At 39.4% G+C, this 16,482-nt stretch overlaps 1 protein-coding gene across 1 annotated transcript in view; it reads right to left on the bottom strand.

Annotated features, from left to right (window-relative positions):
- Positions 1 to 4,066, bottom strand: part of LOC125484860 (THO complex subunit 2-like) — a 35,485-nt gene extending 31,419 nt beyond the window's left edge. The window contains exon 1 of the mRNA XM_048605294.1: positions 3,989 to 4,066. Coding sequence (XP_048461251.1) covers positions 3,989 to 4,066 — 78 coding nt within the window. The remainder of the gene's footprint in view (positions 1 to 3,988) is intronic.
- Between the last annotated feature and the right edge of the window lie 12,416 nt (positions 4,067 to 16,482).

Below are 16,482 nucleotides of genomic sequence, written 5' to 3'. Positions count from 1 at the left end.
CAATAGATGGATACATGAACGTTATCAATGCATTACTTAGATTTAGAATAACTGTAAGGCTCTAACTGTACTCTTGAAAAAGAGAAAACTCACCAGAATGCAACTGATTGAGATTCCAACCAGTTAATGTTGTGCTATGGTGTGTATATACATTGAAGAGGGCATATTTTAAACAGCTGTCAATCATATCTACCACAACAGGATATGATCTATTAGTCCCATGACCTGAAGCAGTGTGAAGCAGCAGTGATTGAACTCCAATATACTATACTTAGTCCTCATGAACAGCATCTGTATATTTTTAAATCACGAACCACATCATTGTTTCACCAATCCTTTTGTGTGGTTGTTAAGTTTACATCTGTGAGTAGACTGCAACAGTTAGTTGCTGAATGACCACTGATACTCTCTGACCTATCCACGTGTCTCTGATACTTTTTGACAAACAGTCAAAACTGAATATGAGAAGTACTTTTGTAAGAAAAACATAAGAAAGGAATTTTAAATATGTGTGTCCTAAAATCATGAGCAACAGTCAATCAAAGATGCATATAAATAATACCTATAAGAAACTTGCACTTGAATTCCTTCTTTATGTAATCATTTGCATCGTCTGCTTTCTCATTAAATATTTTTAAGACACAGGGAAATAGAGTCTTGGTTGCCAAGGGATGAAAGACTATGGGGAATATGCAAGAATATAGAGTTGAAGTTAAAATCAGATCAGCCATGATCTTATTGAATGGTGACGCAGGCTGGAAGGGCCGAATGGTCTACTCTTGTTCCTTGTTGTATGTTCTTCTTCAGTCTTCAGAAATGTCAAAATGAATGATGCATCTTGGCCGCTTTCTGAGGTCTTCATCGTTGTAGATGCCAGGATGCAGCCAATTTGATTCTCTCCACGTGACATCAAGAAATGGCTGAAGGTGCTGGAGAGAGCAAAGGATAGTAGCTCAGCTGTAGTATTGAAGGCTTGTGTTCCAGAACTTGCTGCAACCATACCTCAGCTTAGCTATACTATTGAAAATTGCCTGATGTGTCTTGCCTCAAAAAGCTGGACATATCCAATCCAAACATTTACCTCCCTCTCTGTTTACTCTCAATCTTTCACTAAGTGATGGAATCACATTGTCAATAATGGGGGAACCCAGTACATCAGTGCAAAACGTAAGGCTGAGCGCTTACAACCATTTTCAACCAGAAGCGCTGAGTGGATGATCCATCTCGGCATCCTCCACAGGTTCAAAGCAACACAGATGCCAGTCTTCAGCCATTTTGCTTCACTGTACGTGATATCAAAAAAAAACTGAAGGTACTGGATACTGTAAAGACCATGGGCCGTGACAACATTATGGTAATCGAACTGAAGTCACGCTCCAGACTTGCTACACCCTAGCCAAGCTGTTCAACATTGCTACAACAATGGCATCTACCCGACAAAGTGGAAAATTAACTAGGTATGTTCTGTACATAAAAAGCAGGACAAATCTAACCTGGCCAATTAAAACCCATCAATATAGTCTCAATCATTAGTAACGTGGTGGATGACGTCATCAACAGTGCTCTCAAGCAGCACCTGCTCAGCAATAACCTGCTCAGTGACGCCCAGTTCAGGATTCACCAGGGCCACTCAGCTCCTGACCACATCACAGCCTTGGTTCAGAGCTCCATAGAAAAGATGAGAATGACCACCTTTGCCATCAAGGCTGCATTTGACTGATTGTGGCATCAAGCAACTCTAGCAAAACTGGAGTTAATGGGAATCAAGGGGCAAGCTCTCTGCTGATTGGAGTCATATCTGGCACAAGAGAAGATGGTTGTGTTTGTTGGAGGTCAATCTTCTCAGCTGTAGGTTATCCCTGCAGGAGCTCCTCAGGGTAATGGCCTCAGAGAAGCCGTCTTTAGCTGATTCATCAATGATAATCCCTCCATCATCAGGTCAGAAGTAGGGATTTTTGCTCATTATTGCACAATGTTCAACACCATTCGTGACTCCTCAGATACTGAAGCAATCCATTACCAAATGCAGCAAGACATGGATAACATCCGGAAAAAGTTCACATCACACAAGTGCCAGGCAATGACCATGTCCAACAAAAGAGAATCTAACCATTGTCACTTGACAGTCAGTGGCATCACCATCACTGAATCCATCACTATCATCACCTTGGCGTCACCATTGATCAAAAACTGAATTATACTGGTAACATAAATGAATATTATAGCTACAAAAGCAAGTCAAAGGCTAGAAATCCTGCAGTGAGTAACTCATCTCCTGACTCCTGAAAGCCTGCCTGTCATCTATAAGGTACAAGTCAGGAGTGTGATGTGTTGCCCATGCTTTGGACTCTTTGACCAGTTGATGTATTAAAACCACTTTACCTAAGCAGTCTTGTCAATGAGGTGAACAAAAGGACACAGAAAGTGGTTTATGGCTCTGCTCAGTTTTATTAAAAAAATATTCTTTATTAAAAACGCCATATGAGCATTTCCCAAAATCCCACAATATTTGCTCTCTATCTTGCTCCATCAGTCTGAGAAAGGATATTATCCGCAACAATCAATGTGTTTGAACCGGGCCATTGAAATTTCCTACCTCTCTGATGTAGGGATGTCTCTCTTTCATGAAGGTGAGTCTCACAGGTCAGGGTGGATCTTCTCCTGGGTCATCTTGCATTGCTGCACAATCTTCTGCCATGAGGCTTATGCAAGTCTTCAATGAGAGTGTGGCTTCCAGCTCTGTGTTTTTATCCCCCTTGTTCTTGATATTCCCAAATGTTCTGTGGCTTTTGGCCAATGTGGTCATGAGCAAGGTTCACAACATCCAATGGGATTGCACCAACACCCTTCAGTGTTGCCAAGCCAGTGAAATGTAAAATGCATAACTGCAGGCTGTCAAGGTGCCAGAAAGTCTGATCAATACTTCTCCAATACACAGCCCTCATGCTGGTTGTAACTGGTTCCCCTGAACCTTTGTGACAACTTTGGCCTTGGTTTCCACTGTAGTCTGTAGCCAATGGCTGCTGGCTGCTATTTAATTTAGTTTGGCCAATTTTCTGTCAGTGAGTAAGGATCATTACACAATAAAAGTAAAAATGCATCTAGAAAGGAATGATTCTTTACAAAGACCATAACGTTAGTTATCAATAGGCAAATTTTAGAAAGGTGATGAGATGAGATGTTGTGAAAGAAGATTTTGGAGCACAGTCTTGTGGAGCAATACATGAGGTTTGATAAATTATAAAAGTATAGCAAAAGTATACTCCAGTTAAAAAGGAAACTATTAATTCTTTTAGGATATCTAGAATAGTAATGAGGATATCTAGAATAGTAATGAGGTTAAAACACATAAAAGTAAAGCGAAATAAATCCTAAAGTGTATTAAAACTACAGAAAAGTAGGTTAAGAGCAGAACAAGGTAAAAGGTAAGAAGTTCAAAATTAAATCAGCAGGGAAGCATTTTACAAGTATACCTGCAAAATCAGAATTGTTAAAAGTTGGCTTCATGAGAAGAGTGAAATGCTAATTTGTGGATGATTAGAAAATTGCATCAATATTTAATAAGTGCTTTACTAAAGAGAGGAATAATGTAGAGGATATAAATATTGAAATTGTCATTAATTATTTAAAAGACCAAAAAATGATGTTTAGAGCATGAAAGGGCTAAAATGTGAAGGTTCAAATTCATTATCAGTACATGTGAGGTGATGCATTTTGGTTCAAAAAAATTGTAGCAATGTTCATACTCTGAATAGAAACAGCACTGCAGTGGAACTGCAAATGGATTTAGGGACTGCAGATTCACAGAATGTGATATTTTGACTCAATTTCTCACCTGTATCTATAAAGATGTGACAAAAGGTTGGAAAAAGGGATACATCTGGCTTGTTTAGCAATTAATAACCTTGAAATAAAATTGCATTTATCAAATCATGTGCTGTATTTTACTTGTGTTGTGCTGTTCCTGATGTGAGAAGGCAGCACTTACGCTGACATTGTCGGGAGTCCGTTCCACACGAATCTTGTTTAAATTTTGCAGTACTGATGGTGTGTACTGGGGACACATTTAATCATGTGGTGGTGGTGGGTATTCATTAATAGATACTGCTATCAACCCAGGCAGGCAACTGAGGGTTACATAAGTATACGTGTCGTAAGAGCTCCCTGGGATCAGAGCCCTGTGGTTGCAGACATATTGAACTTTCAAAGAAAACCTATTTGATTCATTAATCCCACTGGACTGATCCCAGGGAGCTCTAATAGCCATATGATTACAGCAGATTACCCTTCGTGCTCTGGGGAATGAGCAATGATGTCAAAGTCCCATTTATTTGCCACCTGGCTGCCCACACTCATCAAGTAATTGATGAGTTTGCTTTTACAATGGAAGAGGGCATTGGTAACCTCCTGCTAGTTAACCTGCTTGTGGCTATCTGTGATCTGCCACATGTGTTGCTCCTTGACCTCTGGAAAGCACTGGTGATGATAGAATTGAGTGCACACAGTCACCTAGAGGGTCATTTGATATGGGGTTCCTGCCAAACCCGTGTGGCTGCAGATCTCGTAAATCACAGTGGTCACATCCTGGGATAGCCTCAGTTGTCTCTGGCATTCCTTCTGTAACACCTCATATCGAAGACGCAGTGAAGTACCAATGACTGGTTTCTATGATGCCTTCCTTGGGTGGCTATGTCCTGGCCAGGCTCCCCCACAGGTACAGCATGCTGCTAGCCATTGCAGTTAACCAGCAAGACTGCTATTTGATACATCCGCTCCTCCATGCCCACCACCCCTCTCTATGCCCTCCCTTCTATCCTCCTTGCACTCCTCCATGCCCCCAACTCCACTGCAAACTGTCCTTTTTACAACTCACCCCTGCTTTGTCTTTGCCATCTTCTGTTCCCCTTCTTTGTGTCACAGAATTCAACAAAGAAAATTTCTGACTTCAGGCATGTCAAAAACTATGTACCATAAGATTGTTACGCACTGCTGACTTAATTGTGAAGGCAGGACATAATTATAAATGTTTTATGTCATGAGTATTCACGGCATGTAAATATATTAACAGCAGGAACCTGCCACAGATTGGTGTAAGGCCTGACCCATCACTGTTATGCTTCTTAGTAAGTCATTGCATTTTAAGCAATATTTTTATTTCCACCAAATTAAGTCACAGTACTCATAACATTTCCTGATCTTGCAGGTCCCCAAAAGTATCATCCCATGTTTCATTCGTGGATCAGGCTGCTTTTCTCTCATAAAAGAGGAATTCCCAACCCAATATGGCTCATTAGGCAGTTAGGATGTTTGACCAATTTAAGAAGTGGATTTAAATTATCTATTTAATAGCAGCTGATAATAGTTCATTTGGCTTAAAGTTGAAGAAACAGACACTCAGCAGTTGAAAGTCTTTTTATAACTTTGAATTAACAATTTTGAAGACAGAAAAATGCCACATTTAAAAAATTTTAACTAATTCAGTGCAAAGTATGCAGTGTTCAGGTCTTTAAAAGTACACACTGCTCTTATATGTGTCCCTCATCTCAAGTTCCATTGGTAAAGTCAACAGAAAATTCTAACTTGTCTGTCAAAATTGCTACATCAGTGTTTAATTTTGAGCAGCAAAATAGTCAATGTCTGTTTCCAAAATTAGTCTTTTTGATCACCAAAGTTCAGTTTTCTATTGATGAAGATTTGCAGATTTAATGTCAAATGCAATCTCTTTCAAAATGATAATTATGCATCAACATATGAATCCGAACAGAAGGTAATTAGTACGTCTGTATGCTCTAATGACAACATTCTCAAGTATTTTTTCGAGAACAGTTTAACTTTTTATTACTGCACAGCATTGTGCCCAAGTTTTAGATTTCCTTACAAATTCAGTGACCTATAGGTAAAGGATGTAAATAAGTGAACTTGATTGTGTCTGTCATTGAAAAGTACAAAGCAGCATAATTCTTTGTACTCTCGTGTTTTCCTAGAAGCAGTTTTCAAATTGAGAATTTATATTCTACTAGGATTAAGAGAGATATCATCATCCAGAATCCTTCCATTCACAATAATTAGATGAAAGGAGCAGAGTATTTGGTGTGTCTTTGGATCCAAACCTTTTTGTTTAACAAAGGGGTGTTAAGTTTTGATCTGATGCCATCACAAAATGACATTCCAGTATATTTTGATTTTTCTGCATGCTGTGTTATAAAAACGAGAAGTAACTATGACCAAACAACATAAATATCTATGATATTGAATGATGGTATTCACTTTGTATTAAGAAATGTAACTGTTATTTTTGATCTCCATAAATTCTGGAAATACAAAAAAATACAATTGTAACTCAACAAGAACATTCAGTTATTTTACATTACTCATTTTCGTATGCACATCAATGACGCATTACAAGATTCTGTTTGCTTCACTGAGATTGTTGCTGAGGGGAAATAAAAACTGCCTGGGTCAAATCCAGGTTGAAGTTTGACCTTGTTAAATAATCCTTTTTGGACTCCATGTGCTGAAATTTTGTAATGTGCCATTGATGCGTATGTTGAAAACATACAACATAAAGTAACTGAAAGAGATGTTACCCTGTAAATGCATTGTAATTTTTTTTGTCAAAAACTGTTAGAATTTCCAATATTTTTGATTATTTAAATAATTTGCAGTGACTGGAAGAGAGAATGCTATCAAAAATGCTGTTTATTGCTTCAGCAACTCAAATCCAAAGCTCCAACTGTTCAGACTGCAGCACTGAAAGCAGGGATTAATTCTTTTAACCACAGTCCAGCTAAAATGACTGGCCTCTGGAATCCACTTCTTTGCACAATTGTTGATATTCCCAATATTGTGACCTAAGTATTTTTACAAATATTTCAACTTAAAGCAAAGTAATTCTAAGTCAGCCTAAAGGATCCTGTAATTTCTAGCTAAGAGTTTACTTTCTTCTGATAAAACACTGTTACGTACACTACACTACAACAGCTAATTATCAGTACAGTAACCAAATCTTTTAACGTCCCAGACCAGATCCCAAAATTTTGTTATGATTCCAAAATATATTATCATTCAGTTAGGAGTTTAAATTTTTTTTTAAAGTTGATGAAATTTAAAATCCTAGTTTTTCACTAAGAGGATAAAGTCATAAGATGTCATGATTTTCAACAAGCAAAAGAAATTTTACTGTATATGAGACAGCAAAGCAAACAATTAGCACAACCTGTTGTAACTTCAAAATTATCATGAGGCAGATATGAATTGCTGAGTACACTATGGTCAAAAACATCACAAACTACACTTTGAAACAGTAGACAAAAACAAGGCAAATCCCACAAATCTTCATAGCAACATACCTGGATGTAAAAGAGTCACATAAACGTTTTAAAACTCTTGTCTTCCTCCTAAAGCAATACACCTCCTCTCTTTCAAAGAGCTAGTCTGACCCCAAGCCAACAGCAGCTCTACACTCTTCTCTACACAATTCTAGTACACACACTTAAGACAAAAGGCATACTTTTCTCAAATCTGCTCCCAGATTCAGCCTTCTTTGTCTTTTTTTAAGCTGAGCCAAGCTCTTACTGTGTCTGTCCTGCATTACAGTGCCTACACTCCAGTGTCTGAAGACACGTACACGCCCAGCTTCTCAGCCACACTGTTGCCAACAACTGCTTCTGGGTTTCCTTGTGCCACAGCTCTTAGCAGCACAGGGCTGACAATAGTTCCTGGGGCTAATCTGAGACTAAAAAGAAAGCGAAGAATTACAGATCCTGGAAATCCATAACAAAAACAGAAATTGCTGGAGAAACTTGGCAGATCTAACAGTATCTGTGGAGAGAAAGTAAAGTTAACATTTCAGTTCCAATGACCCTTGTTAAGAACCGTTCTCTCTGTTTCTATCCACAGATGCTGCCAGACCTGCTTCCAGCAATTTTTGTTTTTGTTTCTATTCTGAGACTAGGCTGCCTCAGGTGAACAGATGTAATGGCAGCATTCAGCTGCACAGAGCCACTTTCCTTTTCATATGTTCCTGACACATTGTAAACGAATTTTAAATCTCCATTTTAACTCAGTCATTAAGTCACATGCTTTTGTAAAGGTTACCATCCTTGTTAAAGTGTTGCACAAGGCAATTTTAGTTGAATGTATGAAGCAGTTCTTGATAGGAAAAACTAAATGTTCAATGTGTATGCGGTTTAGTACCCACTCCAAATAAATCTATTTTTGAGTTTTTAATTAAAATGAATTGGAAAGGTAATGCAGCTCTTAGGTACTTTACAACTAACTCTGAAAATCATATGGCATCAGAAGTGAACAGTAAAAGCAAACAAACCTCCATTCAGAAATCAGGTTGAAGACTGATAATTCTAATATAACTGCCATGCTCTCAGTCATTTGAGCAATTTTAATAAAAACCCTGCTGTGCTCAGGAAGTGATTAGCTTTTGAAACTCAGCCAGATGATCATAATGGGCCCAGCTATCAAAACAAACTATTACAACTCCAAACAGTGGGTCCCACTGAAACAAATAGGACTATACTTTTATTTTCTCAGTTGAAACTGTTAAAGCACTCTAGACATTTAAGTCACTACTCAGATCATTAGATAAAAATTCCCAGGCACTGTTTCTTCAGTTTCAAATGCATAATAACACTTATCAATGGGAAGAATACTTAATGCATCGCAGCAAAATTCCAGACCAAGTTTTCTTGCATTTAATATTTCTCATATAGATTCAAAATGTCTATGTACAGAAAAGTTTACAAGCAAAAAAAAAGCGGTACATATTTGAAAAGAATGATTTTACATTTATCAGTGAATTGGAGTAGTGCTATAAATGGGACCTTGTGTGATATTTGAGCAAACAGCATGAAGCTAAAACTTTTGGAAGAACGATATGATTACTACATAATGTTTATAAATATTTCAACAACACTCATCTCAGTAGTATGTGCCAGTTAACGGGTACATAGTAATGAAATCACTCGTTTGCTAAAACACCAAAAGAAGAGAAAATGTGTTCATTAGTGCCATGGATGCTACAAGTGCCCTTGGGACTCCAAAATGCACATGCAGCCACTTGCATGTTTGTGGTGTGAGCAATGCAGACTGCCACATGAATGCATCTGTTAGCATTCATGGAGTGAATATCTCCTGCAAGTACACAGAGCAGAGAAATCATATCATCATTCTGATTTGGGATGTTGCTGCTTGTAAATTGATTTCCATGTTCCGTTCATAACATGGTAACTGCTCTTGGAAAGCACATCATTGGCTAAGATGCTTTTCTTTCTCTGAGGTAGCTCCTGGCTTCAGTTTGAACTAACCACTGCAGCGCAGATGAGTTCAAGAGCTCAGCAGAGTAAAATGAACAAGACTATTGATGTATGAAAACCTTTTTCTTCATCTCTCCATATGGGTTAGCTGAAAAAAAATCTTATTTCCCTCTACAATAAATCACTATTAGTTTTTCTTTATAAATCATTTAAATACAAACTGCACAATTTGCTAATTTTGAAAAATCCCTAATTTTAACCTCAAAGGTAAATATTTCTACTGTCCCTAAGCAATTTCCCACTGGAAATTGCCTAAATATTTTATTCTTTAGGTTGCTACAAAACACCGTCTGATAAAGTGAATTCAATGGATAAATGGCATTTGCCTAATGAAAGCAGTTAGACAAATGAAATATTTGGCCGAGCTACAGTGAATTCCATTGATCAGCCTCTGTTGTATTTAAACCGTTTGATTATATGTGTTGCCTTTCTAGAATAAGCATGTCTGCATTGGCAAGATGTAAGTGCATTGTAAAATGTAATCACTGATGTTCCAAGGCAATGCACATAAATTTCTTTCAAAATTATTGTAATTTTCACGAAATCAGGAACAATGACTACCCTGGACTATCAATTCTCCCAGTGTGCCCCACATTGTTACTCTTAGAGCCTCTTTTTTTAAAATTTATTCACTGGTGGGACATGGCTGTTTCTGATTGGGCCAGCGTTTATTGGCCATCCCTAGTTGCCGTTGAGAAAGTGGTGATGAATTTAGTTGTGAATGGTTTTCTTCACTAGATCCTTCGCCTCTCACAATAGTGGAAGTATGCCCAATGGGATCTTGACCCAAGCCGGTTTTTCTGAATGGACCCCTCAACCAATCAGTGGCTGACAGTTAACTTTTCAGTTGTTGGCAGAAAAAAATTGGGTTATGAAGCACCTAATTTTTAAGACCCCAAAATGGTAGTGGGTACGTGCAGGGGGACTTTGAACTCAAAACACGGTGTTACCTGGGCCTGGGACAGTCAGGTATATCAGGGCCCAATAACTAGGGCACCAGGCCAGGAGCAGCACCGAGACCCATACTACCTTCTCCAGACCTTGCTGCCCAACATATCCATTTAGAGAAAGCAAGTGGCATAGTTTATCCATTCTGAGGCAGTCACATCATGATCCTTGGCATATTCAATTAAAGAGGCTAAGGGCCCAAACCACGATACAATTCTCCCTATATGACCACCTCCCAGCGTAGTATGTTTTAAAATATGTCATTTTCTGTAAGCTAAACTGATTTATTTTTGTATATGTGTGTGTGGCAGCAAGAAAAAAGTCATTAACATTATACATTATACATGATCGACATGGATGCTTCATTTTGTCAGGGGAGATTTTCATCTCTTTTTGACATAGTATTCTCTCAGTTTGCTGATGAATTCTAGGTGATGCATTACAGCTCCCTCTGGAATCGTTTATCTATATATTACTTATATGTGTAAAAGAAGACTGAGGTTTGTCAAAGTGGCGATAATAAGTTGATACCATGTTTGAAACTCCAGAGTAATAATAGCAGATATATTATTAATTTCACAAACATCCTTTATTTCAAAAGCATATATATTTCACAAGCATATCCTACATCTCATAAATATATCCTATAGGTCAAGTTCTTATTTACTTCGTGAGTTTAATTCTAACATTAATATTTCCTGTAATTTCAGTTGTCATGGATACTAATTTCCCAGCTGTCAGCCTACACACACTTAAATTCACCCGTTTTCTATCCTAGTTCACAATTGGCTGCTCAGCCATTAAGATGCATTATTTATCATTAACTAACTGTAACAACACTTGAAACTGGCAGCAAAAATAAAAGTCTCAATATTGTTAAATATTATATACAGGGTGTGTAGAGAATTTTGACCTATTCAGGTGCCCATTTTTCAGATGCCAAATGGCGTCCAAAGTTGCCAATATGGTCTGCAAGAAACTCATGCTTATTACAAGCTGGAAATTCTCTGATTGGCTTATGGTATAGGTTTAAAAAATTAGCATTGAGGGTTCACACTGATAAATGCGTCTTGCTCCCCTTTAATCCCTTATCTGAGGCCTATTGTTGATATTGCAGTGTCCTTACCATTCCTCCTTCTTCAACAACACTTCATCTTTGGATGCTGACTATGAGCAGAATCGAATAGGGGCCTGAGCAATGAGGTTGAGCTGAGATTTGTAGTAGGATTGGACAAAAAGTCCAGCAAGGCTCACTTTGAAGTCAGGAGCAACTTGCTGCCTCTCTTCTGCTTATCACAGTAATGAGTTTCTCTCTACGCACCAGTGAGTAGACAGTTAAGGGGGATTATGGCTTGACGAATGTCTTATTGATGGCCCAACTCACTTCATTAATGTTAAGCTTTCTATCTTACCAAACAAGCTAGATGCTGAAAAATATTGACACAGTAACCAGAGGGGGCACATGGAGAATTCAGCACACTGCTTGGTCCAAAGTACTTACATGTTAGTCAATGGGTATACATAGCTCAGGGCATGCTTCATGACACCAGGCACACACACACCATGGACACTGGCAGCTGATATGTGCTAACCCGTCAGAACCCTAGGGCACATCTCCGATTCACTTCTAGTACACTTGTGCATTTCACTACTGCATGTCACAGAGCATCAGCAGCTCTTCTTGTAATGCTGCAGCAAGGACACTATACGCTCAGGGACAAGCACTAGGCTCATGGACTGCACCTCTGAACTCTTTACGTGCTGTCACTCACTCTGAGCCTATCTGGATGCTTTCAGCATCCCTGCATTGCATTTTGCCCCCTCAGCCAGAGCAGGCTGCTGTCGAGTCACGTGGATGGCCTTCAGTAAAGGGTCATCGAATCATAGAATTTCTACAGTGCAGAAAGAGGCCATTCAGCCCATCGAGTCTGCACTGACCCTCTGAAGAGTATCCCATCCAGACTCCCCCTATCCCTGCATTTCCCATGGCTAATCCACCTAGCTGGCACACCCCTGGACACTATGGGCAATTTAACATGGCCAATCCACCTAACCTGCACATCTTTTGGACTGTGGGAGGAAACTGGAGCACCCTGTGAAAACCCACACAGACATGGGGAGAACATGCAAATTCCACACAGACAGTCATCCCAAGTCGAGAAACAAACCCGGGTCCCTGGTGCTGTGAGGCAGCAATGCTAACCACAGAGCCACCGTGCAAGTCGAGAGCAACCTCCAATACCAGTCTAGGGGCTTGGAAATGGGCAGACAGCCAATCGGGGCAGTGAAAGGCGGCATTTATACCACATAAGGGGTGAGGAGCTGAATGTCAGGCAGCTGTCTTGACTCTTTCTTCCCGATTGTAGGCTGTTTTCTCCAGGAATAAGAGAGTGGCCAGTGTTAATGGATATGAAAATAGATGCTCAAAACGGATAATGTATGTGAATTTTGGTGCAGGTGGGAAAGTGTTCCAAGTGAGTGATTAAGCAGCACTGGGGCCAAGGAGGGGTAATGGTGAGATGGGGTTGGCATTGGAGAGAGCGGGTGAAAGGAGATGTACATGCAATAGTTACAGCGGTAGAGCATGAGCCTTTGTGGGAGGTGGGTACAGCAGCAGAAATAATGTGAATGTGGGATATTAGAGAGAAGATGGTGGCACTTATCCTGCTAAGGTATGGAGAAGGTCATTGACATTCTTCCTATAGTGCTGTGCATTCCTTCAGATGGCTTTAACCCAAGTAGCAACCTCAGGCCAGGCTGGCATAGTCTGGTATCACAGCCAGACCTCCCAGTCATGAGGGAAGCCTCCGCACCACCCTGTCCAGCAGAACCTCTAAGTCTCAGCCCATAAAGCGAGGCGCCGGTTTCTCCCCGCCTGCCATGTCTGGGATAAACATCAGGAACCGCACAGGGTAGTTCCGGACCCATGACAATTGTCTGGGTGTGCAACAAATTTTTAAAGATGGCGTGGGTGCCAATGATGCCAATTGCGGGATATCCACTGAGGGGAGAGTTGATCTGGGACTGGAGCGTAGTAAGTCGGGGACGGAATCATGCACCAGAGGGACAGGATAGCTGGTTAATGAAGTGCATTCAATAAGAAATAGTGAGAGAAATTGTGAGGCCTTGCAGTGGAAATTCCCCCAAAAATACTCAGTGCAGCTTGAAATTTCATCCCTATGTGTCCCGCAGATTTCTGGGTCAAAGATCATGAGCAACAAGCCCCACAATTGGATTTTGGGTTATCTAATCACGTGCTGGGATTCTTCCTTGAACTCCCTGAACTCAGAGGTCTAGGCCCTCAATTTTCGGCTAACTTTTGCCGAGTCTTACATATGGAACATGCCATTGCCTCTTAGTAACAGCTTGATATAGAATAAGGTGAAATTCTCACCTGCCTTCTCAAGTGGACATAAAAAAAATCTCATGACCCTTTTAGAAGAAGATTAGGATAGCTCCTCTAGTGTCCTGACATTTTTTTTACTTCTCAACGAACATTACTGAAACAGATTACCTGTTCATTTATCTCATTGTTTGTGTGTCTAAATGCTAGCTAATTGTCACGTTTCCCAACCTTACAACAGCAACTATACTTCAAAAGCACTTAATTGGCTGTAAAGTGTAATGGGGCTGTAAAAGGCAAGATATGTGTAAGTTCTTTCTTATTCTATTCTAATTAATGTCATTTGGTGTGATAGTGTTGTCATATGTTATTGAATTTGTATTTCAGAGCTCTGAATTAATCATTGGCCATAATTTTAACCAATTCCATTTCCAACTACCCACCTCTATTCTTCAAATCTCTCTACCCTTCATCTCACTTAGTTCTTTTAAGAGCATCCTTAAAATGCATGCCTTTGATCTAGATTTTAGTGAACTATCTTCAATGTCTCCTTTTCTATTTCAGTGTAAATTTTTATTTTAAGCCCGGTCTGATACAATTTCTTACATTAAAGGTGTGATATATATTGTATGTGAGCTGCTGTTGCCATTGGGATTATTTAATTGAATAAGGCTGTAATCTGGATTATTACAATGAAAAAAGACACAATTTAAGTACATTAGACTTCTTTTGTGTTGCGTTTTCCCATACCAGATAGCATCCTCTTGAATCACTGTTATGCCTTCTCTAAAGCATTAATATTAGTCCAATAGCATGGACATACAGTTCACCAAGTTTTGCCGCACACTTGACATTACTTCTTGGCTGTTTATATTCTGTGCCTTTTAAGATAAAACCTATCATTCTATCACTTTATTTGTAGCCTGAGTGCACTGAGCTGCTGCCTTTAATATCCTGTGAATTTGTTTCTTATCTCATCACTCAGAACCAATCCCGTTTCCATTCAGAGTATAATTACTGCTTTTTTTAACAAAATGCATCTTCTCACATATATTGGTATTGAATTGCATCTTGTTACTTTTAAGCCAATTATCTTATCAATATTCCATTGCTGTTTCGTTTAATTTTATTAAAAGACTTGATAATATTCGATTATTATGCTTGCTATATCCCATTAACATTTCCCTGCTTGAATAGAGATTTTCCACAAATAATTAACCACAGATACCTATCTCCATATATATGTTGAACTGCCAATAATTTCCCACCATCTTACACCTCCTGCAATGTCTTCATTTCGGTAGAACAGTCACATTCTCAGACTGCTTGTCAGGTATTGTTGTCTACAAATAAGTCTTTTATTTGACACAGGTCTTATACTTAAAAACATGTACATTGGACAGGATGCTTCCCATACAACTTTTGATGGTTTGCGTTGCCCTTAGCAGGTTTTGCATGTAAATACTTAGTTGGCTATACAGGTGATTAATGGTGGTAGTTAGTAGTTTACAGAGAGAAAAAAAAAATCAGTGGTGATTTTGTGGTGGGTACGTGTGTGAGAGCGCTTCTGGGTACAAAACTAATGGAAAAAGGAACAGGATGCTCAGGGCTCTTGTGTTGCAGTGGTCATGTCCCCAGCTTAGAACCAGGGGGCCTGGGTTCAAGTCCTACCTGCTTCAGAGGTGTGTAATAACATCTCTGAACAGTTTAATTAGAAAACATTGGAGCAGGACATACCTGACATCGAGACAGGCCTTGCCAGACTTCTTGCTGATTATGCCACGATTCACCATAATCCAGGTCACTCAGATTCTGTCTAAGGTTTTGAACCAAAATGCTAAGGTATATTTTCTCTTTACACATTTGGTTTGCTGTACATTTCCAGCAATTTTATCTTGTTTAGAATTTCAGAAATCAAATAGAATTTCTATCTTTTGGTGAGAAGTGCATTCTACACCAACCTCCTGCCACCCGCCATGCTCTCTTCCAACTGTGTCCCTAATTGTGTGCAAGGATTCATTTTCTCATCTAAGCCCAAAGAACGGTATAGATTTGCAAGAGCCAAGAGTTAGGACTCCCAATGCTGCATAGAGGTACTGAGGAATAGTGGCAGAAGAGTGGTGATAAGCTTCCTTCAGCTTGTCTGACTACGTCTTACTTATCTAATAGATCATTGGCATGCAGAATTACCTGGAGCCAAGTAGCAAGATCCCTTGCTGACAGTGACAAGTTTCCCCTCCAGCTTTCGTCAATGAGCCAAGTTGGCTCAAGAATCGTCAGTGATGTTCTGGTTTATCGGCTCAGGTATCAGCTTGTTGAGACAGCCAGTGAGGATCGGCCCAGTTTTAGTCCTCTGTCACTACTAGACTATTAAAGAAATGTTTTTTTTTTCCATCCTTTGTATATAATCTTAAGACTTGAACCCCCTGAAGTGAACTGCAAGTGCACCAACTCCTGCTAATCAATATAGTTGATCAGCAGTTCTCAGTTTAAATCTATATCATCTTCCTTGCAGATCCAAACAGTGGTGTAATCCTGTCATTACTCCATTACAAATTGATGTGTTACATGTCTAGAATATTAAACTTTTAAACAGATAATTTGCGGTTTGAGAAGCGATAAAGGATGATGCAACAGCTGCATCACAGTAAGGAGGGTGTGTTGTTTACTACTTTTGATCAGAATCACATACTTGTCCAGTTTCAAAACATGTTTTTCGTAGGCCGGTAAAACTGAAAAATAAAAACCAAAAGAACTGCGGATGCTGTAAATCAGGAACAAAAACAAAGTTGCTGGAAAAGCTCAGCAGGTCTGGCAGCATCTGTGGAGGAGAAAACAGAGTTAACCTTCCTAGTTCTGAGG

This window comes from Rhincodon typus, chromosome 14 (assembly GCF_021869965.1).
Source record: "Rhincodon typus isolate 14 chromosome 14, sRhiTyp1.1, whole genome shotgun sequence".
In the NCBI taxonomy this organism is placed as follows: domain Eukaryota; kingdom Metazoa; phylum Chordata; class Chondrichthyes; order Orectolobiformes; family Rhincodontidae; genus Rhincodon; species Rhincodon typus.
The sequence above is the reverse complement of the archived record's forward strand: the minus strand, read 5'-3'. Positions and strand labels throughout refer to the sequence as shown.